Source organism: Amblyomma mixtum, chromosome 4, assembly GCF_055824585.1.
Source record: "Amblyomma mixtum isolate Tamu chromosome 4, ASM5582458v1, whole genome shotgun sequence".
Lineage (NCBI taxonomy): Eukaryota > Metazoa > Arthropoda > Arachnida > Ixodida > Ixodidae > Amblyomma > Amblyomma mixtum.
Window position 1 is genome coordinate 112,651,311 of NC_143015.1, and position 27,904 is coordinate 112,679,214.

At 50.3% G+C, this 27,904-nt stretch overlaps 1 protein-coding gene across 3 annotated transcripts in view; it reads right to left on the reverse strand.

Moving 5' to 3' along the window:
* Positions 1 to 6,585, reverse strand: part of LOC149347907 (uncharacterized) — a 33,248-nt gene extending 26,663 nt beyond the window's left edge. For all 3 annotated transcript variants that reach the window (XM_089587736.1, XM_089587735.1, XM_089587734.1), the window contains exons 1-2: positions 6,058 to 6,585; positions 720 to 937 (exon numbers count right to left, since the gene is read on the reverse strand). Coding sequence is in view for 2 of the 3 variants with exons in the window: in XM_089587735.1 (XP_089443861.1) it covers positions 720 to 890 (171 nt within the window). In the remaining variant the exon portion in view is untranslated. The remainder of the gene's footprint in view (positions 1 to 719; positions 938 to 6,057) is intronic.
* Between the last annotated feature and the right edge of the window lie 21,319 nt (positions 6,586 to 27,904).

The window sequence follows — 27,904 nt, forward strand, 5'->3', positions numbered from 1 at the left end:
GGACTCCTGCATTTCAGGAGTGAGCTCGAAGGAGCAGGATGAAGTTTCGAACAGTCGGAACCATAAGGCCAACGGCACGGTCACCCGTGCCCGAAAAGGGCCTGGGCAGCGGCCAGAGTCCGAAAAACGAATTCGCTATCCCATTGCTATATTTAAACACAAAATTCATTCTAAATGTTTTTATCGATGCACAGACCAATGGACAGCGTACTTGGCGTTTCAGTAGTACGCGGCGCTCCTCGGTGCTAGGGTAGGGCTAGTCGCAGAGCTCGTGCATGTGGCCGCCATACCCTCCTCGACTGAAGGAGCGGAGGGAAACCAAATCACCGCCATCTTGCATCACTTCAAGCCGTTAGGCTTAACAAAGGCCGTGAATCCCCGCTAAAATATCTCGCAGCCGAAGCACGCGTTCCAGAATCAGGTCGCCCACGCAAATGCCGCCAACATCTCGTTACCGGCCATAGAATGAAAGACAGACGCGGAGAGTTCATCGGCTAAACTAGCAGAGAAGTGCGTTTAACTCTGCGACGCAGCTGTGTCCAAACAACAGAAAGCTTTCATCGCCGATCAAATAAAAACATAAGCTGCGGAATGATGGCCAGATGCTCAAACCACACTGCACCGGAGTAACCTTGTCTCGCTGTGAACCCACCTGCCTACCTTCGCAGCCCTGGTAGATGGTATCGTTTCCCACTACTAGTGGACGCTGCAGACCTCACCTTATGCGATGACGTGTCGATCCGCCGCAATGACAGCCGCTGTGGAAAGCTGTTGCTTGTCGCATGTATAACTCCAGGTGTCCTCCAGAGTGTATCCGTCAGCGTCCAGGAGCCCCCGATGCGCCTTCTGATGAAGGCCGGTCTCGGACTCCAGACAGTGCGCACTGGCATCCTCCTGGCTGACGTTGGTGACGTGTCTGGTTAGGCGGATGGTTGATCTGTGGGAAGGCCACGTAAGCGGAACACCGCGCGATCACGTGCTTTCCTCCTCTCTCTCCTTTGTTTCTACAAGTATCGCGCTCCCCCTTGCGTCAGTCTTCTGTCCCACCTCCTCAGTTCCCTCTCCCTCACGGAAATTGATTTTGAGGAAAGGAAACACCTAATCGCTGCTGAACATCTAGCTATAATCTAGGTACACACCCGAACAGCGCCGACAGTACAGAGCTGGACGGACGGAAAGGAGGAAAAGAGAGACACCGGAGTGGAAAAAGAGATGCTGCAGTGGTGTTGCGGCGCCCGCGTTTCAATGGAGGCGAAGCGCAAAGGGCGTTCAAACACTGTGCGGCGTCAGTAGATGTTAAAGATCCCCAGGTTTGGTTTGGTTCTGTTTTGGTTTATTGGGGTTTAACGTCCCAAAGCAACTCAGGCTGTGAGAGACGCCATAGTGAAGGGCTCCGGAAATTTCGACCACCTGGCGTTCTCTAACGGGCACTGACATCACACAGTACACGGGCCTCTAGAATTTCGCCATCATCGAAATTCGGCTGCCGCGGCCGGGATCAAAGGTGGCCGAATAGTTCTCGAGGAGTCAACTATGGTACCCCTATCTTTCTATATTTTTTCACCTTTGCCCTTCCCTCACGACGTGGTTAAGCGTCCACCAAGATTGAGATAGTTACTCCCTCTTTAATTTCCTGATAATCACCCCGCCGCTGTGGCTCAGGGGTTACGGCGCTCTGCTGCTGACCTGAAAGACGCGGGTTCGATCCCGGCCGCGGCGGCCGGATTTCGATGAAGGAGAAATTCTAGAGGCCCGAGTACTGTACGATGTCACTGCAAGTTAAAGAACCCCAGGTGGTCGAAATTTCCGGAGCCCTTCATTACGGCGTCCCTCATAACCTGAGTTGCTTTGGGACGTAAAACCCCAATAAACCAAACCAATTTGCCTGATAATTGGTTATGCATTCAGTTGTGTCCCGCCGCAGTGGCTAAGGCGGTCGTCTACTGAGCCGGAATACCCGGGTTCGGACCCGACCGCGGCGGCCGCGTTTCGATGGAGGCGAAACGCATAAGGCGCCCATGTGCTGTGCGATGTCAGTGGATATTACAGCAGTACCTCATTCGTACATTGCCTGCAGGCTGTGTGTCCGAGTGGCCGCCTGTCCCTATCCCCTCCCCCAAACTGGGTGATAGCGCCGCCTTGCGTCCACGACGCCCAACTGCCCTCTAAAGAAAACACTTCTTAATAGAAATGTGCGTTTTTTCTTTTAGACGGAAATATTTTCACAAATAACATAAAATATCAGCATTAATGGTATTAAAAAAATCAGGGGGCACTTTGGCTACTGGCGCACTGTTTGTTTCTATTTATTTTTTATTTTTCATATTTCGTTTTTTATTTATTTTTGCTCTTCTTTTTATTGTTTTTAATTTTTATTTTCGTGCCTTTTTTATTTTGTTTTCATTTCTGTTTCTTTCCATATTTTTATTTTTTCTTTCCTTCACTTTATTCCTTTTTTTTATTTGTGGAACCCATGCATTCACTAGATGCGCCTTTATTCATGCTCGAACCTTGAGCCTTCGTGGCGGAGTGGTAGCGTCTCCGCTTCAAATACCAATGGCTCTGGTTCGAATGTAGCCCCGTCCTGTCCTCATTTTTCTGTGTCCTGTTTCAACGCTACGTTTGTTCGTTCAGATTCTGGTTCGAATCCCACCCTCGGCACAGTTTCTTTTTAAGCAGTGACGCCGAAAGGCGGACAAATTTGCCGACGTGTCTGTCGACACCGCTGCCGACAGCGTCTGCTAACGATAGTATGAGGCGTTAAAGGCTTTCGCGTTAAAATTAATGCTAGAAATATAAAACTTATGAGGATGGCTAAAAGAGGTGCGCCACTGCACGGTCCCTCAGTGAAGCACACGGACAACCAAAATACTGTATGGATGGGCGGGGTGCAGCCGGCACTGTACTAAATGTTAAACTAGTAAAGATTCAAAAGGTGGTCGAAATTACCCTGAAGCCCTCCACTGCGGCACCTCTCTTTCCTCTTTCCCACTTTCTTCCCCTTCCCCGCGGCGCGGCTGGGGTGTCCACACTTGCCATGCCTCTGCTTTTCTCAAATCCCATTTTCAATTTTTTGAAGTGAAAGCTTCGCTACGCTAGGGTAAAGCCAGTTTCGCGGTGGCCCCCAGTTTCACCTTCAAAATAATGACCTTGAGCTTCGAAAGCAAAAGAAACGTGCATAACTGGCCCCCCGGGGAAAATGGACACTTCAGTCGTGCTTTAAGATCCGTGGCTGTAGTGACAGATGTGCGCTGCATGCGTTGGCATTGACAACGTTGTGGCACAAACAGGGCACTGAAGTCATAGGCCGTTAGCGTTCATTGGTGTTGGCGTGGGCTGCGTTTTAGACTACGATGATTTTTTTTTTAATGAAAGGAAGTGCATAACTGGCTCCCTGGGCCAGTGGACGCCTGAATCGCGCTTTGAGATACGGGGGGTGATGAGACACAGAGAGATGTAGGCTGCTAGCGATAGCGCTGACAACGCTGTAGTAGACACATGGTACAGCAGCGTTAGGCCGCAGCGGTCACTGGGTGAGCGAACTCTCGCGATCAACCATTAACTGCCACCTGCCAGGGTGGGTGCCCTGCCTATCCACTGTCCGGAACGCGCTCAGCGTTACAGACGCCAAGCCGCTTATAGTTGCCCGATACGCAGTAGCTTTCGCCCTCTAACCAGGTTTATCAGTAGTTGGACCGTAGCTATTTTGCAAATGAAAACGTCCTGGTGTGCATTACCAATTTTTCCACCATCCCGAGTGTAGGCAATAGTAGTTGTCAGGTTGAAAAGTGTAGTGCTTACCATTCACCCATTAACGGTCAGTGACCATCAAGCTGGGCTTAATGTCAGCCATGGAAAACTTCAATACGTCCTGCAGCCCACACAATAAGCTTGGCAGGTGCCTTCATGGCGACTATTCAGTGCAGCTAAATATTTCCGACAAGAATTCCGCTACAGCAGTCCGCTACAGCAGCCGCCGCTTCCATCTAACCAGTGTAGCATTGTTCGCTGTAGAGTCGGAAATAACCTCATTTTAACACAAACCTACCGCAATTTACGCCAGAAACTTGTCAGCGGTGCCTTTCTCTTAGCCGGCAGCGTCCAACCTCAATAAGCAGCTATGCGTTCTAGGTAGGTGGCGTTTGAATCCCAATTACAGTCGACGGCACTAAAAACTCAATATAAAGCAAATAAGTGTCCGTTTGAGAAGGCAACGTTCCGGTTTGGTTTTGGTTTATGGGGTTTAACGTCCCAAAGCAACTCAGGCAATGAGGGACGCCGTAGTGAAGGGCTCCAGCGTTCCGTCCCTGGCCAGTGGCTTTTGAATCCCAATGACAGTCGACGACGTTCAAAACTCAATCTAAAGTAAACAAGTGTCCGTTTGAGAAGGCTGCGTTCCACACAGTCGGTAGAGTTCCATTCTCTCATATAAGACCCACCCTCAGTCGACAGTGTTCAAGTCACAGTCGGTATATCGTCCCATGTAATTTGTAATCGGCTGCGTATCGAGACGCCGAGACGTGGCACAGTTCGCGCCGCCTCTTCTTGCAATGGGAATGACCGCGGAAAATGACAAGTTGGAGGCGTCCAGCATCACTCGCTCCTGGACGCGCGGCGATGAAACGCCGAAGACTTAGTAGCAATCTCCACGGGCACAGAAGTGCACGTGTTGCCAAACTCTCTGAGAGCGGACTAAACGTGCTCGATGGTCTCGCTACTTACCGGCCACTGGAATGCTGGAAAATGTTCACGCAATGGCCGTGACAGCAGTGTCGTACGAGTTCCATGCGTCGGCGGCTTCCTGACCGGACGCTACACGAGCGTTTCTGCGGGTATTAACGCGACAGCATGAAGGGCCCCGTGTCGCAGAAGAGCCGATGTCGTCGTCGGCGGTGTTGGCCGTGAGCGAAAAATCCCAGAAGCATTAACAAATAAAACAGAGTAGGAAATCGGTCAAGTTGGGGAATCGAACCAGGGCCTCCGGAGTGCGAGTCGAGCAAGCTAACCACTTCGCCTCGCCAGATCGATGGTTTGGAATGAACAAAGGCGCGTCTAGTGAACACGGCATTGTCTTGGGTGCTTTAGAAACATGTACTACTGTGGTGTATATTCCTCTCGGGTGTCCACCGAGTTATGAGAGAGGCGTCGTTTCCTTTCCAACGGACAAGGCGTCGCGCCGAACGGGCGATAGCGTTCCGTGGACCCCTTGTCAACGCTACATCACGCTGCCGCGTCCCACTCTTGAAGACAAAGCTTAAGCGTCCTCCAATTTTTTCGCAGATGTGTTTACGTTCTTCTCCCTCACGGCAAATATAATGAAGGTCGTCAGTGTTTCAGGAGTGAACTCGAAGGCGCATGATGTACTCGTAAAATTTTCTCGAACAGTCGGAACCACTGGGCCTACGGCACGTTCGCCCGTCCCGGAAACTTGGGCAGCTACCAGTCTCCAAAAAACGTATTCACCATCCCATTGATACATTTAATCACGATATATTCTTTTATTCTAAACGTGTTTATCAATGCACACCCATGGAAGGCGTTATTGACGTTTCAGTAGAACGCGGCAATTCGCGACGCTAGGCCTAGTTGCAAAGGCTGGTGCATGTGGTCGCCATAGCCTCTCCGCCAAAGGGGCGGCGGAGAAGTTAATCGCCGCCATCTTGAGCAACTTCAGGCCGTCAGGCTTAGCGAAAGCCTCGATCCCTTCCTCGATCCGAAGCACGCGGTCAGGAATCAGCACGCACACGCAAATGCCGGCAACATCTCGTTAGCGGCCATAGACTGAAAGACAGACGCGGAGTGTTCATCGGCTAAACGCAGAGTTCGTCGTCTGAACACGCAGACAAGTGCGTCGAACTCTGCAACGCAGCTGCATCCAAACAACTCGCAAAACTTTCATCGCCGAGCAGATGCAGATGTAAACTGCCAAATGATGCCCAAATGCTCAAACCATACCGCACCGGAGTAACATCGTCTCGCTGTGGACCCACCTGCCCACCAACGCAGCCCTTGTAGATGGTATCGTTTCCCATTACTAGTGGACGCTGTAGTACTCACCTTATGCGATGACGTTTCGATCCACCGCAGTGACGGCCGCTGTGGAAAGCTGTTGCCCGTCGCATGCGTAACTCCAGGTGTCCTCCTGAGTGTCTCCGTTAACTGCCTCTCTCAGGGTCCGGACAACGCGCACTGAGCTCCTCCAGCTCCCACTTTGCAGACGCGTCTGGTTAGGCGGATGGTTGCGCTGTAGAAAGGTCACGTCAGCGGACCACCACGTGATCACGTGCTTTCCTTCTCTCTCTCTCCTTTCTGTTTCTGCAAGTATCGCGCTCCCCTTTGCGTCAGTCTTCTGTCCCACCTCCTCAGTTCTACCCCAATCACGGAAATTGGCTTTGAGGAAAGTATAGGCGCAATCAAGGCTGTACGTACACCCCCCCGTCAAAAGTATACAGCCCAAGGGGTTTGCTTGCGAGGCCTGCAGCATGCCTTTTTATGCATCCTCAGCGACCGTAATCTTTTGAAAGAGGAATGGCTTTGCGTACTCAATTCTCCCAAGGTTTGGACTGCTTGATGTGCTAGGGAGCACCGCTACAAGCAAACCCCTTGGGCTGTATACTTTTGACGGGGGCTGTACATCTAGGCACACACCCGATACGCGCCATCAGTGAAGAGATGAAGGACGGAGTGCAAGAAGGAAAAGAGAAAGAGGCACCACAGTGGAGTTCCATACATATACCGCGCCCGCGTTTATTGATGGAGGCGAAACGAAAAACGCGTTCATATGTTCTGCGGTGTCAGTGCACGTTAAAGATCTCCAGATGGCCGAAATTATCTGTTAAGGCGAAAACCTTCAATGGCTCATACTGTCGTGACCAAGACGTGTTAGCAAATTTGTCCGCGTTTCAGATTGGTCGAAATGGTCGTGTCCCTGCGCGCGAATTTTGACGAGTGTCCACCAAAACAAGTGAGAAGGTTACTGCGCAATTTCCTTTCCTCAAATACAATTTTTGACTGGTGTCCACCGACATATGCGAAACAGTTACTGCGTAAATTCCTTTCCTCAAATACAATTTTTATTTTCTTCATTACGGCTCCTCTTTCTCTTTTTTCTTTCAGTCCACTCCTTCCTGTACGGTGCGGTTCAGCATCTCGCAGCGAGCGACAACATTGAAAACCAGTAAGAACAAAACAACAAGATCCCACACAAAATTGTGTGGGTACCGGTGCACACGGGGGTGGCAGGAAATCAAGAGGCCGACAGGATAGGTTCAGCTGTCCACCAAGACGACAGAGAATTACAGCGCCATTTCCTTTCCTCAAAAAGCGTTGCGTTCGCATCGCGCCGAACGGGTGGTGGCGTTCCGTGGACTCCAACACGCTGTCGCGTTCCACTCCTAAAGGCAAAGATTAAGCGGCATTAATTGGCAGTTAATTAATGCACCAACCGAATGTGAAGTGAGGAATCGCGTAGCAGAATGCAGCACTCAGGCTTTCGCCATTAACTTCTTTAGCCGCTAAAGTTCCTCGTAATTTTTACGGCACCCCTTTGTGTCTGCTTTCACTACCTCCGTACTCCCCTCACGGCACGGTTGTGTCCACCAAGAAGTGGGACAGTTATTCAGCCTTTCATTTCCTGATAATCAGTTGTGCTCTTGTGCCTCTTTTTAAAGCATGAAATGCTTTTAGCTCCCGTTGTCGGTAGTGTGGTGACGTCACGCCGAGACCGAGAGCCAACACCCGGGCACTGAAACGAGACCATCCGGGCACCGTACGAGATTTAACGAGACTCTCTATGCCCTCGTACAGGACTGGCATACAAGCGCCTGTAGCTTCGCGCCGAACGGGTGGTGGCGTTCCTCCCTTCCTGTACCGTGCGGTTCGGGTGTCCACCGAGATGACAGGGAATTACTGCGCCATTTCCTTTCCTCAAAAAGCGTTGCCTTCAATGGGCAAGGCATAGCGCCGAACGGGTGGTGGCGTTCCTCTCTTACCTTACGGTGGGGTTCGGGTGTCCACCGAGATGACAGAGAATTACTGCGCCATTTCCTTTCCTCAAAAACCTTGCGTTCGAAGGGCAAGAGAGAGAGAGATAAAAAAATTATTTATAGTCTTTGAAGAGGAAGCTTTCTCTTCTGGCGCAGGCGGGCTGCTGTCGCTTGGTGGCCTTATCTCGGACCTCGGCGACCTGGTCAGGGGGCTATTGCAATCTGCTTCTTTGATAGAAAGTCGTGATTTCCCTAAAAGTGAGTAGATGGTCCATCTCTGAGCTGGCCCCGTGGTTTGGAAACGCGTCTGGTCCTGCCCGGATAGTTAGTTCTCGGGCTATGTTGTTGACCTTTTCGTTTCCTGGGAGGCCTGAATGTGCGGGGGTCCATATTATTTTGGCTAGAGTTTTTGGGCGGTATTTGCTAATTAGTTTTGCAGCCGGGGAGTGTACTCTGCCTGTTATGAAGTTAGTTATCGCAGTTTTTAAGTCGCTTCGTATGGTCTTTTCCTGCGAGACTTTTATGCACATGAAGTTATTTATCGCAGTTTTTAAGTCGCTTATTATATGGTCTTTTCCTGCGAGACTTTTATGGACATGGCGTATGCTATTGCTGCTTCTTCTGTACTTTTCGCTGGTATGGTAGCAGCTGCTATGCATTCTCCTTTGTGGTCAGCTATAGCCACAACATATGCCTCTTTGTGCCTGTACTCGGCAGCGTCGACATACAGCTCTGACCTGTCGTCTTTAAGTTTATTGTGCACATTTGCCGCGTGGGCTTTCCTTCTGCTGATGTTGTGAGAGGGATGCATTGGGAGGGGTGGTATTATGATACGTTCCCTTATTTCCCCATCGAGATCCATGATTTCATGCTTACTCTACTCTCGGTTACGGGAGAGGCAGTTTTTTTTTCCGACACGCGGCGCTTACAACTACTACGACGCCGAAGGCTTTTCGTTCGAACGACCTGTGCAGACCTTTCTATCGGGCTAGAGCAGGCTTTGGCTAGACGGTTGTCGAAACGCCTCCTCTCTTGACTGTTGGAAACCGGTCCCGGCGCCGCTTCCGCCGTGCTACCGCGAGGTGCCCACTGCAGTCCAGTGAAAAAGCGCCCAGGGAGCCCTTGTTGGAAAGTACGCGGGGTACAGGCAAAAGCCTAGCATGCCTAACCCGCGCCAAACGATCCTGCATTCGAAGCCAACTCGCGTATGCGCATGTTTCAACGCGTGCGCGTCGCTTGTGGTAAGAAACATTTCTGCTAGTGACCGGAGACTAGTTCAGCACTTACGAAGCGAAAAACTTCACTAGGTTAGTCAACACCGCGCTTCGCGTGAGCCGGAGCCCAGATTTGCCACTTATGCGCATGCGCCAAACTGAGCAACGTCACGCGCAGCGCAGGTGGCCGCCGACTCCGTAATAAAAAAGAAAGGAAAGAAATAAAATATCAGAAATAAAACAAATAAAAGACAAACAGTGCGCCAGGAAACACTCTTATCTCGGTGGACACGCGAACCGCGCCGTAAGGGGAAGGAAAATGAAAAGAAAATAGACCAGATTCTTTTACCCTCGCACGCAGGCTGCTGGCGCGCCCCTACTCTCGACACCAGTCGCCATCTATCGGCGCGCGCGGCCCGATGGACTGCGGGTTGCGCCGGCTCCGCGCGTAGAATGCATGTTTACGTGTTCGCTTCTGTCGTTGTAGTGCTTCATTATAACGTATGAGGGTCTGTGCTGTGCGTCACTACTCACATTTTCCCTCTTCCAGACAGTACTGCGGTTATCTTGTGCGCAGTTAGTCGTTAACGTGACTTCTCCGAGTTTTTTTTTTCGTTCATTTAGATGTGAGTAAGTGAGGCGAGGCAGTGCGCGTCTCCCTCGTTGTTTGTGCCCACCATGATGATATTGATATTGATGATTAGCGCTTGTGTCCTGTCTTCACCTTTTCTGTGGCTCGTTTTTCGCGCTACGTTTTTCAATGATGATATTCTGCTGGCTCAGGATTCCAAACGCTGGCACCGCAGCGGCGACGCTGCTCCACCGAGCCGCTGGTGCGGCGGCGCTGCTCAGGGAAATTCTGGAATAGTACTGCAAACAGCAAGGATTTTTCCCGCGGAGTAGTCGGCCAGGTAGCGTACGGACTGGAAATCGGCACTTCTAAAGATTTCTGCGCTGGCATGTCGTTTGTTGCCGTCTTTTACGTGCGCTATCATCTATGATAATTTTAGGCACAGGAATGCGGATTTATTGATTTGATTCAGTGGTGTAGCAACTGGATAGGCGAGCTGCAGACTGAAGGTTGTCCCGACGAAGCGCGTGTTTTCGATTACCTCCTTGCGCTGAGCTGAGCTAGCTCTAGTTCCTATTAAACACATTTCATGCACAAGATTGTAAGCACGACCGCTACTGATTTCAGTTGCTCTTTCCGCACGCATGTCATAGAGATCAAGGGGAGGTAAAGGGTTTACCGTAGTGTCTTTCTGCTTTTGCTATCTACCTTAATCATAGGAAAATATGAGCGATCTTAATACATTCATTCACACTTAGCCAAACGCCTACGCAACGCTGTCACACGCGGCGAGAGCTACCGAATAAAATGAACGCGACTTCGGACCTCAGAATTCGTGAACGCTGGATTCGCTGCTAATATCTATTCAAGCTTTGATAATTTGAGCAAAAGTACGTTTTCGTGCACCAGGTTACATAAACCATGCCAAATTTTGTTTTTTGTTGGCGCTGAGACTCAGATAAGTCCACAGCGGTAATTTGTTGACAAACTGGCACACCACGCATGCGACAAGAAAGCCCTGTTTGTGGGTGGTACTTTATGGCCGAAGGATTAAAGGGGTTGTGAAAAGAAAATGAAGCTGCCCGATTTTAATTTTTACTGCTTCCATAAACATTAGACATGCTAATTCCGAAATATTTCGACTCAATATTGAGTCTGCATTTAATAAAGCCCGTTCGAAATCGCTGCCTTTTTGAGCTCATGAAACGACCATGCGCCGCCGTCGGCTGGCACGCGCACTACTCGACTACGTCATTTTAAGATCTTCAGAAACGTAGAGATATCTTCAACTTTCGTTTGCCCTAAAATAATAGCTTTATGAGAAATTCAGAAAGTGAAACAAGGTTTTCCAATTATTTGCACGCGTAATTGCACTCTGTTAAACTGCAGCGCGTGGTCATACATCAATCACTGACCTGGGACCAGTTTCGGTTTCGGTTCTGCTTCTCCATTCTCCTTGGCTTCAGTATCAGCGGCTCGACATAGCCTTGCTTACGTGAACCTATCTAGGTGGTGTTCCTTGACAGCGGTGGTTTGAGTCAGAGAATCGAGCTGAGCAAGGCCAGCCCATCTCGACGACTCTCTCTTTACACGAACTCGATACGAACGAGTCAGCTATCGCGGCGCGCACCAGCTCCGCGCTTCTGTTCTTTGCTGCAGAAAAATATATTCCAGAAGCGTGAAGAGGGTTAGGCATAATTTGCAGATGGGGCTGCGAGTCAACCCACCCCCTGCGATAGAGATGACTCGAGTCCACGACCGGGTTCGGAGGTTCACGGTCGCGGCTCCCGCAGGCAGAGGTGTCGCGGTCTCTCGGCATGACTGCTACTTGCCGGGCGCGCGACGTGCCGTTGCGAGCGGCGTAACGACGACTGACAGCAGCTCGCCGCCTGCGCCCAACCGATGTCAATGACAGGCCGCACGCGGCGCGTCGCACTGACAAGGGACAGAATGCGAGCGCGCAGAGCGCCAGCGTCATAATGACGTGGGGACGCGTTTCTCGGGGCCGGCCTGTCAGCCTGGATGCCGGCCGCCGGCGTCAGAAAAACACGCTAGTATTATTTTTTCACGCTCATAACAAGCACTGGAATAGATGAATGCCAAAAAATGAATCATTTTTGAGGATAGTTGGCTGATGCCGAGTTGCTGGCAGTATTCAATTCGGCGATACAAGCAAATTTCATCCAATGACCGCTTTATTTACTGCCTGGTCGCCGCTCGCATAGCTGGCATTTGCTAGCTCCGCTGGCGTCGCAGAAATCGAGCATATCTTTATTTTATTATGGGACAGGTTCACAGTTAAAGGGGTGACGAGAGTAGTACCTTTTACAGCGCTGACCAGTTCCGAAGCTCCCTCAGCTGCGGTATCGATAGTGTCGATGCAAAACCAGGTAGGCTTAGCGACGACCAGGGCCGCCGGCAAGCCTCGATCGCAGCTTCATCGCCCGGCGCGTCCGCAGGCGGCGTCGTTGCCGAAAGCTCGGCATGCTGCCACTGCTCGAATATAACAGGCAGCCTTTCTGATAGCATGGCGCTGTTTTGTCTTTTCTGGTGCGAATGTGAAATACAGCGAGGCTGCACGCCGGCCGGCAAACCTGGATCCCGTCCGCTGGCGTCATAAAAATGAGCTAAATATTTTTCTTCATGTAAATAATAAACTTTGGGAGCAAGAAGTGTGGAAAATAGATCATTTTTGAGGATCGTTGTACAATGCCGAGTTGCTGGTAGAAGCAGCAACTGTAATACGAGCAAATTTCTTGCCACAACCGCCGCTCAGCTGCCGCTGCCCGCGGCCGTTGCGGTCCGGCTTGCGCGCCTGGCGTCCGCTATATAGCTTCGCTGCCGAGCGCACCGCAACAATGACCATATATTTTGTTGTGAGACGATGCTGTTGACAGTAAAGCGATGCCAAAAGCAGGCATTTTATCATAAATCAGGCTACTTCCGAAGCGCTGTCCACCGCGGCTTCGGTGCGAAATAGGCCTAGCGACGACCAGGGCAGCCAGAGAGCAGTGCAGTTCGTCGCCCGGCGCGCCCGTGTCCAGCGCCGTTGCCGAAAGCGCGCTACGTGGGCAGGCATGCTTTGTGGCCGCCCGAGTACAGCCGGCAGTCTTTCTGATAACATCGCTATTTTGTCTTTTCTGGTGCGAACTTCAGTAGCCAAGCAGCGCGCAGGCGCTGGTGTGCGGTGGCAAAGTGTTACACCGGATGTGGGCCGGGCATGAGTCAAGTGGCGCAAAGATGCTTGCCGCTCCGTGTCCCTGCTTGCTGTAGGCGGCAGTTCGCAAGCGGCGACTGGTGCGGCCGCCGTCCAAGTTTTCGCACATGTGTCAGCTTGAGAGCTAGCAGCTTGAGAGCTAGCAGACTCCATTCCGAGCAGACGACGGTGCCACATTCGAGTCAATATGCGTGCTGTAACCTCGGTCAACTATGGCTAAACAGGCCTCGCTAAGCCGCCATGTTGTGTTGACGGCAGAAGCCTCTGATTGGCTTCTTAAAATGACGTTTTCTGCGAGTTGAGGGGGACGCGCGTTGGGAAACCGAAATTTAGTTTTTTTCGCTATTCAATCAACCCAGACGATGAAACGAACCAAAGTATACTATAGTAAGAAGGATCAGAATTCCAAATACACACGTCGTTCAAAATTTTCGGAAAACGTTTCACGACCCCTTTAAGAGTGCATGGGAATGGGAACTGCATGCTAGCCGCACACCTAATACTTGATATTGAACAAAAAGATTTTTTTTTTGCAGTGGAGCACGAAGACGGTAGCGATATAAGCACGACCGCGTTCTAAGCGCCAGCACAATTCACGTGAATGTCAAACTAAATGTCATTAAGGTGGCGGTCCCACTCTGAAGGTGAGCGGGAACCATTTTTGGTGATATTTGTACGTCGACTGTACCTCGCTCGTTCGCTTCATAAATATGGTTCAGATATCTCCGAAAAGCTAGTTTTCTCTGCTTTCAAAAGATGCATTTGGTTTAACGGTAGCTGCAAATTTTTTTCAACTGTAAAAGAAAACGCAAAGATGAAAACTGGCAGTTGAGCTCAACTTGTCTCAGGAAGTGCAAAATTGTGAAAACCTCTTGCACCTAGAGAAATATCTTTCGAGATACTTTGAGATCTGATGCTAGTGCGCATATTTAAGCATTTAGAAGTACGTGTATAGATTAGTTTATTAGCCACGCATGTTTGAAAAGCATAGAAAACAGAACAATGTAATCTGCAATAACTTTCGGGATATGCAATGCACTGCGGCGACTTTTAGTACAGTTTGAGATCGTCTAATCGCTCTTCCATTCTGAAAATTTCATCCATCTGCCTTGTTTAGTTTAAAAGTTATTTTTGATCAAAGTTAGCGTTTTTTCGAAATAGTTAAAAACGGAATGCAATACTGTTCAGGTAACCAGAACGTGGCAGTTCTGATATTTTGCGTGAAGAAACTTAATGCTTCGCTCTACGCGGCTAAGCATCGCCATTACTCTACGGTTTTTGGGGAATGCGCAATGTCTAGTTGATTTTAGCTACCTTTTTTGTTCTCCTTATGAACGGCACAAGCTGTTGAAACGTTCCGCGGCTTCTTTTTTTCTGGCAAATATACTCTTAAAATGTCGGTCTCTCATTCTTTTAATCAACTTGTAACAATTGCTAACAACAAAGTCCACAGAATACAAACAATAATAGCAATAACGCAGCGACATGCGATAAATGTAGTTAAATTTAGTAAGTAGCGCCATCTACACACATGCACGTGTACTAAATAATCACAATTAAAAAAAATAACGAGTGTGGCGCTGCTAAACATTTACAATCAGGAGGTGTTCACGAGAGGGAACGATATCTCTACGATGTTTCCACGTTTCCCTCGATTTTGCCCATAGAGTTTCTTACTACTACCTAGAGGGAAAGCTGGCGGCGCTGCACTTCAGCCAACATGGACGCTCAAAGCATCATGGGGCGGTGAGCTACTTGTTGCGGCACAGTCGTAGTTTTTCGGGAACACAGAGTGGCAGTACTTAGGCGTTTCATTCCGAAAACGTAGTTCGTGTGTGCGCAGACGACTTTCGCGCGAACGCAGTGTGCAAAAGCCATAGTAGTGAAGACGCGACGACACACGACGCCAATAAAAGGTTTTACTCTTCCGAAATGCCATTAAAAAACCTCTTAAAGTATCTAAACAACAACATTTTTTTTAAAAAACATATTTACTTTTAAAAGTGCGCCTGTTAATTACGAAATATTAGTTTTTTTAGTGTTCATCACTTGGCCAATAGGAAAGCTAGTCATGTCTTATTTTAGGCAAACTTTGCACTTAAATGCTTTTCTGCTCGTTTGTTGCAATCATTAGACAAGATATTGAATGTTAGGACGTTTGTAGCTATCAAACAGCTTTATTTTTTTTATTAATTTTTGGCCAAAAGTTACAGTTCCGCAACAAGTAGCTCACCGCCCCATGATGCTTTGAGCGCCCATGGTGGCTGAGGTGGTCACGTGGGGTCTCCATGCAAACTCCCATAGACGGCTTGCCAGCTTTCCCTCTAGGTAATAGTAAGAAACTATGATTTTGCCCTATGTAGTGTGTGTCGAACTTCCAAGCAGATTTCCGCCATATTGTTTTGCTGGATTGTTATGTAGCGTAAAGCTAGTAAAGCCGCAGTACGCGGGTCAGAGCCGAGTTTTGCGCGAGTGTGCGCCACCTGTTATGCGCATGCGCGAGAACCGCGTGACGTCACGAGAGGCGCAGGTCCGCAGGTGCGTCGCCTCCTCGCCGCAGCCGGTGCGAGCTCCTCGCTGCCGGCGCCGCCGGCGTGCGCTCCTCTCCGACGTGTGACCTCGTGTTTACGACAGTTGCGCCACGCGCTACTGCGCATGCGCGAGGAGGGCGCGCGGAGAAATGACGGTCGCGCTCAACATGTAAGCTCTGGTAAGCTAAGGAGAGTCGAGCCGCTGCCAAACGGCGCAGAAGACTGGGAAATGCAAATTCTTCCGATCCCGAGGTTGTCGCCTGGCAGTTCGCCGTCGAGCAGCCAAGGCGAAATGTGCGGCCGAAACACCGGAGCGCTTTACGCTACGTATATCCAGGCATAGCAGAGCTAAGCCACTGCCAATTTTTTTCACCTGACGCTACGAAACGCATTCTGGGCGTCGTATTTATATATATAATACATTTTTCGAGGACAGCTTTGGCATTGCTAAAGCGACAGGAAAGGGAACAGACAGGCTTTCGCTTCGTGCTGCCGGTTGTTCGTTGTTCCGGCTAGCGCTGTGGAGGGGTAGTTGGAGAGCGCTCGATTCGCCTGCACTCAATGCACCAGTTCGGCAAAGTTCTGCGGCAGCGGCGGTGCGGTGGGTGTGTACCGCTAGTTCAGGCACTTTGAGCGCAGTTTGGCACTGTCTGCTTCCAAAACGGATGGTCGAGTGCAGGCCTGATCGTCGCTAGCCTTTGCGATGCCAATGAATTGCAGCCAGCTGTTTACAGCCTACATCAGCGGCAGCCAACATCTCGTATCTCATGAAGAAATGTGCAAACAGCACATCACAATAACATGTTGCCATGAACCAGCCTCGATCCGTTTCTTTGGAGAACTCGAGCAGCGTTCTAGCTTGTCGACGAGTGAAAGTTACTTGAGTCTCCGCCGTTTATCACAACCCGCAAACCATCATCTGCTTCCATGGCGGCTGCAACTGCACTATTTCAGCACTAACCATGGAGCAGGTGCAGTTTTCCTGAACTAGACTCGCACTTCTTTCAAACGAATGCCGTGGTTCAGAGGGCGCCATGACCACCGCTGAAATGAATTCATGTGGTATATAAGTCGGGTACAGCTCAAGAACGGAGCAGCACATGTCCATCAAAGGAGACCGCCCAGCCAAGCGCGTCGACCGAACAGTTTTCGGTTCGGTCTCCACAGGTGCGCCGCGACAGCACCGGTGGAGACTGAAGCCGCCACGACCATCTGTTGCCGAATATGACCCCACCTGTAACATTCAGCGCTTTTGCGCAAAAGACGTTCTCGCGCGGACATATGCGAAAGGTGAGCACCCCAGCCCTCTCCCCCCCCTCCCTCTTTAGTGGCCAGTGCAGCTGAGACAATAAACGGGGGCACCACACCTACTAGTATCTTCGCCTTTCTCCCTGTCTTTTCCTCTGCTCCAGCTCAGGTGCTCCTAGAGACGATGGCGGATGCCGGGGCAGCAAAATCTTTTCCTTTCTTTTTGCGTTATTATTCTTTTAGCCTTATCCCGAACAAAGGACTTCCACACTCGGCGACACGGGGACAAAGCGCCGACTCCTTCGCTCTCTTTCGCAAGCTTGGCTGCATGCACAGCCACACAAATCGACGTGATTGGCTGGAGAGCTCCCTCTGAGTTGCGAGTGCCGCTTCGTTCTTTAGTTGTAACCAACTATAGTGCTGAGAAGTCCCCTTTTCGGGAACTGGCACAAAGGACCGCCCCCTCCCCTTGCTGCGCGCCCCGCCTGCAAGCGGGGTAGACTAGCGCCGCAGGAAAAGGAATTCTCGGGAAATGATTACAAGCACGTTATAAGCGGTGTTTACATGACAGGTTGAGTTGAGGATTTGAGCTGAAAACCGGTTACTGGGTTCATGTAAACACCTAAGAGTCGGGTCCGGGAGTCGAGGGAGCGAGTCCAGTCAACTCCGCTGCAGGGGGTGGGTTGACTCACTCGACCCCAACAGCAGATAGCACGTAAACCGGTCGGAGTCGGATTAGTGGAAGGGGAGGTGATAAATGCGAACCTGTTAATCGCTTGCACCGTATAGCGCCTCCGAGGCAGCCGTGCGTGCCGCAATCTTCCAGGCTGCCACTGCCCTTTCCCGCTGCGCCGCTCGACGCTTGGTGCCGCTGCTGTTGAACCGGTCGCGACCCGCTAAAATCGAGTTCATGTAAACATGCAGTCAAGTTGGGCTGACCTTCCTCAACTCGATCTCCTGGCTCGACCCGCCGAAATCGGGTTCATGTAAACGAGGCTATAGTTGCCTGACAATAGACGGTGTGAAAATAGCAGCTGTTCCTTCAGTTTCCAGGTGCGCGCGCGTGGACACGCACACATACTCACACACATACGCGGGCGCACTTTTTCAATCTTTGATCCAACCAAATCGAGGCAAATCGACGCAAGGCAAGAAAGATATACATTTCAGCACGCGATGGAAAATTCTGGAGTGAATAAGCAACCTAATGATGCAAACTGAATGCAAGAAAGATGTACTATCAGCGTCAAATGAAATGCGAACAAAACACCTGAAACGCGAGCACAAAAAATCAAGCATATTAGAGGCTGGAGATGAAAGACAGGTGTGGGCTATTAACATTTCAGAAGAGCGGTCTTTTTCGGCTTCGATGGGAAAATCAACTGCTCATGTATTTTGCCTCCCTAGTATAATATCTGCGAGTTGTGCTGTTCGCGTTTCAATTGGCTTGTTCGCGTTTCAATTGACGCTGATAGTACGTCTAAAATGAATAAGAGCACGCAGCTGAGGGTCCAAACGAGACAGGGGAGGGGGTCGCCCTAAGTGCCTACAGAACTATCGCTTTGTAGCCGACCCCTTTTTTTTTGGCAGCGTTCCTGCACACATCGCCCCCCCCCCCCCCCCAACCCCCCCCCCCCCCCCCCCTTCTTCGTACAATGTCTATAAAAAAGTCTCAAGTCCGCCTCGTGAATGGTATGCATCTGTATACTGCATTTTTGTGAACCTTGGCGAAATTCCGTCTAAGTTGATCGGAATTGGTTGCAAGGTGCCGCCGCATGCACGACGAATATTTGCTTCTGAGGTAAACACATTCTGACACCCTGCGGTGCTAACCCTCTCAATAGCAATTTCACGTATCTTGCGCAATGTCGATTTATCTCAAGGGTAAACAGAAATTGACAATTGCCCACTTCTCTCTGCCTTTTTCTTTACCAACCATAGTTTATAAGGTTGGAAAGGCATCTGCTGAGCGTTGACTAAATTGTATAGCTGTCTTTGTTATAGTTTTCTTATCATAGATGCAATACCATTTGATAAAAAAATATATTTTTTTCAGCGCTAGAGTTTGCAGGTTACACTCTAGACCAGGAGTGTTCCGACTACTACTAATATTACTATGCATCAACAGTGACGAAGTGATTGCACGCGCAAAAGACGAGGGCAGAAGGAAGGACACAAGAAAGGCACCGATTTCAACTAAAAGGTTCATTGCAAAAAAAAAAAAACGCTAGAACTATATACATGAGACATAAACATAAATAATTTGCTTTATATCACACCTTCCTTATTTTTGGCGTCCGCTTTCTCTTTTCGCTTACTTAGTAATTTGCGCTGTGCAATTATGTCGACAATTATCACTAACTCTCCCAAGTTTCCACTGTATCGACGTTGTGCCTTTTGCGATACGGGCTGGGCAGCATTATTTTTTTTCTTTTTCTTTGCTCCCACTAATATACACCATTTTACGAGGAGCGGGCAGGAGAGGGAAAAATACTCTCAAACACGTGCGCTGCGCGACACCCCACTGTTGCCGTCCTCCCCTGGGCTGATAATGCGGCGCTCGGAGCAACGTCCGCGGCTGCTTAGCTACCGGTCAAGCGCGTTTGCGTCTGTACAACAAAAGCAGCATTGTTGTACGGAACACCAACGTCTTCTAGACATCACTGTTTTATTGTAGGTTGCGGAAATAGTAGACGAAAGTAGAAAAAAACGCCGCCAGTATGTACGCGCACCATGTTATGCGAAGGTCTCATCACGTCTGCGGTGTCCATTTCTTCACCGCTTTTCCGCCAGTCCCGAGTTGCATTGGCAGTGGACGTAGTTGGTGAACAAAACATACTTGCGCCAACAAAAAGCTAAACGCTAGCGCAGTTTGTGAACGAAATGCAGACAGAAACAAACCTCTGCCTGTGCCTAATATAGGGCGCGGAACGAAGCGCAGCGCCTGGGTTACCAAACTATAATCTGTGCATAATTTTAAGAGATCAAGTATTTGGACGGCCTTGGCAGAGCTCTTTTTTAATTCAGCAGTACACTATGTGAGGACTTCACAAATTTGGCCGCAATTTCTTTTCGCCGCCCCACATGATCGTCAATATCGGGAGGGTGTGGGGATCGCCACCTGAAAAAAATAAACATGTCGTTAGTGCAAGATTACTAATTTAATTTGCACAGCATGGCATGAATAGAAGCGGCGACATGAACTTTTACCCAACTGCAAAGTGAGAAAAAATGCAGCCATGGCAACGTAAGATGAAAAAATACACGGCATGCACAGGACGGTAAACTCTGCAATGCATTGTAATAAATTATTCGACTGAAATCGCATCGAATGCACTGTAAAAAAATCCGCACTATGCATAACCGTGCCAGAGATACAAGAAACGCAGCGACTTGAGCAGTGCCCCGACCCATTTGAGATTGGAATTCTCAACACAGGTCGGCGATTCTGCCTGTCAGTAAGCGGTAATAGCATTCCGTTAGCGTACCAACCTATTAGATCGTGTAATTGCACATTTTCTGGTATTTATTTGTGCACCAGTAAGTGCTGGCGGGAGCGGAGAAGGCGAGAATGCGAATCGCTTTCAGTCAACTGGCTTGTAACGCTCGTAGTACGAACAGCAAGCGGCAGGAGGGGCCGAATTTCAATTTCATAGCGCGTATCTCCGCAAACAAACATTCTAATCATCAGAAGTGGATTCGTTTCGGTCATGTACTCGCTGTTTCCAAAATGTTCAGTTTGTAAACGGGGTACTCTGTCGCAAGCTAAGCATCTAAACCGTCACACTCGCCATGTCCAAGCAGGCAGCGAAAGCGTTCATGAAAAACTGCGCTCCACGAAAAACTAGATAATCATTGCCCTCCGCGATCTTGTGTTTCAACACATTTTGCTTCCGTTTTTCTAACATGCAACACCGTACGACGTTTGCCCTACAGGCAACCGGCGACAAAAAAGCACGCGTGAACTGCGAGCTTGGCCCTCACCGTGCTGATCGTTCGCTGCGTCGAGGAATGGTCGCTTGCTTCCAGTTGGTTATTGCAGGAGCTAATGGCATAGCACACACGAGGATGGACACGAGGCGAACGCCCACCCAAAATTTCTAGGCTTTGCAGGAATAAAACGGGCGAATGACACTTTCAGAGATCGCACGCTGCTTCGGCTGCAGCCCACCGGCTGCAAATTATCAGTCCAAGATGGCGTCGGCGGTAGGCGGCGCTCGAGTAAAACAAACATGGCGGCGCCCAGGTATCGAAACTAAAATCATGTATATGTCACGACATTGAAAACAGTAAAGTCTGTAGTCGGGTAAAACTCAAGAACGAAACGGCACATTCCGTCAAAGGAGGCCCTCCAGATAGTAACAATGACGGTACAGCTTTCTGTGGCTACTCAGCCAAGGCTAAACAAGAGAGGGAAGGAAATGGTCCTCTGTTCCCGTGCTGGGCATCCTTATCCGGAACAAGGATCACCCCACCTCTTACGCCGTTTGGACAAAGACGGTACCCTCTTTGCCCCGGCTCTCCAACTTTTTCCCTTCACCCTTCCGGAACCATAGACCGAATAAAGGCAGCCCCACTCTCCTTGGCTTTGGCAAGGGACAGGCAGAGAAAGAAGCATGCGGAACCACCCCAGCCAACACCTCCCCCCACGCACGACGGGGACTAGCAGCCGGGTTTGCCATGGTTCGTTTGTAATCCTCTGAAGGCAGGCGCAGCAGCAAAAGAAAAGCCTTCACACAGCAGGGGTCAAGAAAGGACCGGCCACGTATCTCAACATCTCAACCAAAACCAGTCTCGGGTCGCTGGGGGCAAGACGGGTAGACACTTTCTCAGTGATGGATCAGTGTCGTAGCCTGGTGGCAGAATATGAACTACTGGCAAGATGGCGGCAGTGGAACCGCCACCTTAAAACGCATCAATGTGCTCCCTTTGATAACGTCAATACTTCCTGCAACACAGCCACGCTGCGGAAGTATGCCTGGCAATGTTTTTTTAGCGCCCGAAGCGCGGCTATATGCAGGCGCGGCCGCGGAGCTGCCGCAGTCCCCAAAGAAACGCCCGCACCGCGGCGCACCAGTCGGCGGAAAATGGCCGCGCCCAGCGGCTCTGGATTCTGGTCTATAGGTTTTAAGGAAAGGAAACGAAGCCTGTCTCTCTCATATTTCGGCGCAAGGGGTCCTGAAGGACACTCGGCTAGGCGCCAGGTGTAGATGGCTGCTCCCACGTCGGCACAGAGAGCCCGAAGATCTCCGCCGCTGCGCGGGCCTCCTGGACAGCCCGAAGCTGGCCGTGTAGTGAAGCACTTTTTAGCACTTTGTCCCAATGTTCCTTGTTCTTGGAGTAGGCGTCCCTCGATGCACAACCGCACAGCATATTGTTCAAGTCTGCACGGTCACTGCACTGGTCACACACATGTTGTCCGTCGTAGTCTGCCTGTCTCTCATATCTTGGTGTGCACCCGAAAGGAGTGGACACCACAGTGCATGTCTCTAAAGCAACCTTCTAAGACAGGATCGTATTCACTATACGCGCGTCTCCTCCTCCGCCTCCGTACAGGCAGTGTGTGAACGGCCGAACGCCTCCACGGTTATCGTGGTGCTCCCAGTGCATTGTGCGCGAACTGCGACAGCCATGACGTCAAACCAAGCGTAACTGAACCTTTTCGCTTGTATATCCAGGCTTAACCACAGCTAAGCCACTGCCTATTTTTTCAACCTGTTCGCCGGACGGAATTATCTAGCGAAGCGCTGCATAGGCTTCCTTCTGCGCTCCTATATCTGGCAGCAACGGCGCGGCTACGGCGGTCGACTAGGTTGACTTAAATGAAACCGAGAAAGCACGAGATATACAGGTCTGCAGTCTCAACATTTGGGGCGATACAGCATACCCGATCGCTAAGTACAAGAAGAAGGACGACGGGATGCACGACGCGAGGCAGCTTTTTACAATGACGAACCTTTGTGATGTGCTGGCTCTCGCCCAGCCACTTCAGTGCGGAGAACACTGAACACTACTGGACACTGAAGCCATGCAGTTACTTTTAATGAGTCACAAATGCGATCTTCACTGGTAATGTCTGAAATAATGCTTTTTTATTCGCTTGGCTTTAATACAAGTGCACAGAAGAATGGATAGAACTTTACCTCAAGCTAAAACGAAGTTACGTTTGCTCTGCAGAGCTAAATATTGTTACGTGGCAGGAGGCGTTCACGCCACGCATAACACTGGTGCACTCACGCTGAACAGAACACAAGCACAGGGCGCACCGGATGCCAAAACACAGGCCACTGCCCAGGATTCGGAGCCCGAGCACGCGCCAAGCGCCCTCTCACTTCGTCTGCTTCATCTTCTCTGAGTAGACCCGTAGCATGACCCCCGGGCGCAAAAGCACCGTCGCGGTGCTGCTTAGCGAGTGTCAGAAGAAGGTAGGTGGTAGGGCTTAAGGCGCGACACGTGCACAATATCGGAGGGTGGAGTACGGGAAGTGCACTCGGGGAAGGCAGGCTCAATCTCGTGTGTGACGGCTGTGACTTGGCGCAGCACACGATACGGGCCCACATATCGAGAAAGAAGCTTTTCCGAGAGCCCTACACGGCGAGAAGGCACCCAGAGGAATACAAGGGACCCAGGCAAGAAGGCACTGTCCAGGTGGCGGCGGTTATAGTGCTGTTGCTGAGAAGCTTGGGAGGCTTGCAAGCGGGAACGGGCGACTTGGCGAGCATGGTCTGCATGGGCAATGGCTTCACGGGCGTATTCAGAATGTGGCGGAGGAGATGTTCGATACAATGTGTCAAGCGGCAGTTGAGGCTCACGGCCGTACAAGAGGTAAAACGGAGAGTAGCCGGCAGTGTCGTGGCGGGATGAATTATATGCAAATGTAACGTATGGGAGTGCGACGTCCCAGTCTCGGTGATCAGAGGAGACGTACATGGCGAGCATGTCGGTAAGCGTGCGATTGAGTCGCTCAGTGAGGCCATTAGTTTGGGGGTGGTAAGCGGTTGTCAACTTGTGCTTAGTTGAGCACGCGCGAAGAATGTCGTTTACCACTGCTGAAAGGAAGGTGCGGCCTCGGTCAGTGAGCAGTTGGTGGGGTGCTCCATGATGAAGAATGACGTCCTGAAGAAGAAAGTCGGCGACATCAGCGGCAGTACTCGTGGGGAGCGCACGTGTTATCGCGTACCGGGTGGCATAGTCTGTGGCTACTGCAACCCATCTGTTCCCAGAAGTGTACTCAGGAAAGGGGCCGAGAAACTTGGTCGGGCGAATAGAGTCGGGGAGAATGCAAGGGTTCAGGATCGATGGTTGGGAGATCGAGGTGTAGGACGCCTTGCGAGCAGTCTATCAGGGCGGAGTGTTCTGACAGGAAATCGAGGCCGAGGATGAGGTCATGAGCACAAGGGTTCAAAACAGTGAACTGCACCGGAAGGTCATGGCCAGCAACACTAACGCGTGCAGTGCAGAGTCCGTCAACACTAACTGTTCCGCCGTCCGCGACACGCACTCGAGACCGAGCCGGCGTGAGAACTTTACGTAAACGACGACGAAGTTGTGCACTCATGACAGAGATATGCGCACCAGTGTCGACAAGCGCACGCACGGGGACACCATCAACACAAACGTCTAGTTGGTTCAAGTGGGAGGTCTGTAGAGGATTTGCGGGCCTGGTCGTGGATGCAGCGTCACCTCCGGGAGCTGCATCAGCTAGTTTTCCAAGTCAGAACGGTCGTATGAGGCTGCAGCCGAGGATCGAAGGGGCTGCGGGGATCGGAAACGACGGCCTCGTGGAGATGGAGAGCAGGAAGAACGACGTGGTCGGGAGCTGGCGAGATCATTGGCCGAATCTGATTGGTCATGAGGTGGTCGGGGCGGAAAACGGCGGGGCATATCTGAACGGTTGGCATAGGAAAGCTCGGTGCGAGGAGTCGGAAACCAGCTATTGCGGCAGTGCCGGGAAATGTGGCCGACACAGGAACAGTTGAAACATATTGGGCGATCATCAGGCGTCCGCCACTCTGCTGGATTACGGTAGCGACGAAAGTACGGAGCCCTTGGACGGAAAACATTCCTGGTTGGTGGTCGGACGCTAGAGTTCCCGATGGAACAGATAGCAGGTGAGAGATCCAAATTTGCGAGTTCCTCTCGCACGACGGCTTGAATGAGGGAGACATCGGGCAGGGGGTGACTGGGGGTGGTAGGTTGAGGGGCCGCAGGTGCACCGGCCTCCATTTCGCGGCGAACGATCCGGGTGACTGCGTCGGTGATGTTGAGAGGCGAAGTGGGAGGTGGGCTAGGTGGTGGCTGCTGCAAAACACACGATGATGTGGCGGCCGTATGGGGAAGTCGTTCAAACTGTGGAAATATGCGCCGGCTCTTGACTTGCTCGGAGACGGCACTCCTTAATAACGGCATCCACGGTATCACATCCTTTGCACAGAAGCAAATGGAAAAGGTAGTCCGCGATCCCCTTTAGGATGTGGCCCACCTTTTGGTTTTCCGACATGGAGGTGTCAACCTGGTGGCATAAGGCAAGGACGTCTTGTATGTACGTGACGTAACCTTCACTGGAGGACTGAGCACGCGACTCAAGGTGTTTTTGGGCTGCGAGCTTCGAAGCATCTGCAGGTCCGAACAGAGCGCGAAGCTTTTCCTTGAAGATGTCCCAACTCGTTAGTTCGTCCTCGTGGGTGTCGTACCATTGCCTTGATGTGCCAGATAAATAGAAAATTACGTTTGCCAGCATGACGGTGGGGTCCCACCTGTTATGGGTGCTGACACGTTCGTACATCGAGATCCATCTCTCGACTTTTCCAGTTGAGGCACCGGAAAAGATGTCGGGGTCACGGGGATGAGCCATGACCATGAATGTAGTGGCAGTGGCACTTGGCGAGTCGCCGGGCTTCGTCATTGTAGCGGTCCCGGTGTAGCGACCGCTGCGAAGCTCCGTGATGGAACAGAACGAGAGGAAGGGGAAAGTCCTCACCTCCACCAAGATGTTACGTGGCAGGAGGCGTTCACGCCACGCAGAACACTGGTGCACTCACGCCGATCACAACACAAGCACAGGGCGCACCGGATACCAAAACACAGGCCACTGCCCAGGATTCGGAGCCCGAGCACGCGCCAAGCGCCCTCTCACTTCGTCTGCTTCATCTTCTCTGAGTCGACCCGTAGCAATATTTTAAGTCATTCTGCTTGATAACTGGTTTTTGGTCCGGTATTTGCTGTTTTCGCCAGGTTCTGATTGACCAGCAATTCTAAAATTCAGGTAATGTACGAAATAACACTGCATGATTTTGCCGATAACATAGCGATGATTAATCGTTTTCTAGGATAGGTGGTGAAAAAACGTTCATGTTGAAGCTCGTGGAAGCGAAAATAAAGAAAAAACTATGCAAGTAGTACTTTTTGCGGGATAGTTCATTGTGACATGAGTGAAACAGCGCGCAAGAAGCCCGAAGGCGAAATGAAGAAGGAACAGGAAAGAGCGCTGATTTTTTTTTTCTGACAACTGAATTTTATTCAGCGAAACTCGTACAATGTATAGGAAGGCACTGGCAACGATAATCAGATGCAGTCAACGTCACATGGTGTAAAGAGCAATAAAAGCGATAAAAACATAACAGGGTGATAAAGCTAAGAGTCAACTGAATCTCAAAAGGGATGATAACAAAATGAAAAAAAAGTACAATTGATCACTATAAACAGTTAATGTAACAAGGTGTAAAGAGCCATAAAAACGGATAAGACATCAATAGCATGTAACAAGAATAAAACCGATAAAAACTGACGAAAAGAATTGTGGAAAGAATGAAAACTGACTAATGTGACAACGTGGGGCTAAAAAAAGTGCACAGACCTTAACAATGAAACGATAAAACAGTAACACAAAATGACTGAAACACGCGTAGTCAGCAATAAAAATTAGCAATGTTGTTCCAAAAAGGCAAGTTCACTCCCGTACAATCATTTTGACGCGTCACTGACACATTCCAAGCCCTTTCTCTTTATATAGAAGGCTTGCTTCAACTCCCGGGCTACGCTGTCCCTACTTCTATCTAGAACAACAGTTTCGCGTAAAAGAGACATGCATTTGCATTCTTTGCAATGAAGCTCTAGATTAGAGCCAGTGCCTTTTTCAAGTGAGCGCTCGTGTTCACTTAAACGTTTGTTCAAGCACCTTCCGGTTTGTCCAATATAGACTTTGCCGCATGTAAGCGGAATCTGGTAGATCACCCCTTCCCTACACCTGACGAATTTGTTGGCATGCTTTACGCCACAGGTTTGATCTCTTGGTTTTTCGTTATTAATCCTATGACACAACGTAGCTAGCTTACAAGCGGCAGAAAACACTACGGGAATCTTATATTTCTTGGCAACTTTTTTTCAAATTATGTGTTACACGGTGGGAATACGGGACAACGGCTGGTGTCACCCTCTTGTTGCTTTCGTATATTCCTACTGCCGGACTACAGTGCTGCTCTGTATTTTTTTTTAAGCCCTAAGAGATGCCCGGGACGTAGTCCGGGTGATTGCCACCTGAAAACGGTCCCCTGCGTTCAATTTACGGACACACCCACATAGAATGTCGCGTCCAGGCTTCTCATAATGAGAGCCCGACAGAACGCGAACAAGCTGCAGACGTTGATCCTTGCCCTGTTCGCCGCGCGACTGAAGAGCAGACATGCGGATTAAGAGGCGCAAACTATCATACTTCGATGCAGAAATGCAACACTAGCCGCGCAGCCGATCCGTCGGCGAACTTTTCCCCCTCCACGGCCGTTGCGCGTCGCATTGGCCCATATCTAAATGCGATAAACTTGTGGAAGCTTGTGCCGCTGCAAAATTCTCTGGAGGGTTTTGACCCCACATGCCCACAGGGCATGCATGGACACAAAAGCTCATGTCCTTCTCTTTCCTACCTATCTTCTCCAGCATCGCCAAAAAAAAGTCGTATTTGTTGGCCACTTTTTTTAAAATACGACATTCCAGTTGTTTTTTCAGCGCCCTGCAAGCTGAAAAGCCTATGCCCTAGAGTGAATGGTGAGGAGAGAAATAAGGGATGCCTAACGAAGCACCAGTTCAGATATGTTGGTTGCAATGTTAGAATCCTGTATGAGATACCCCTCAGTTGTGGAAGA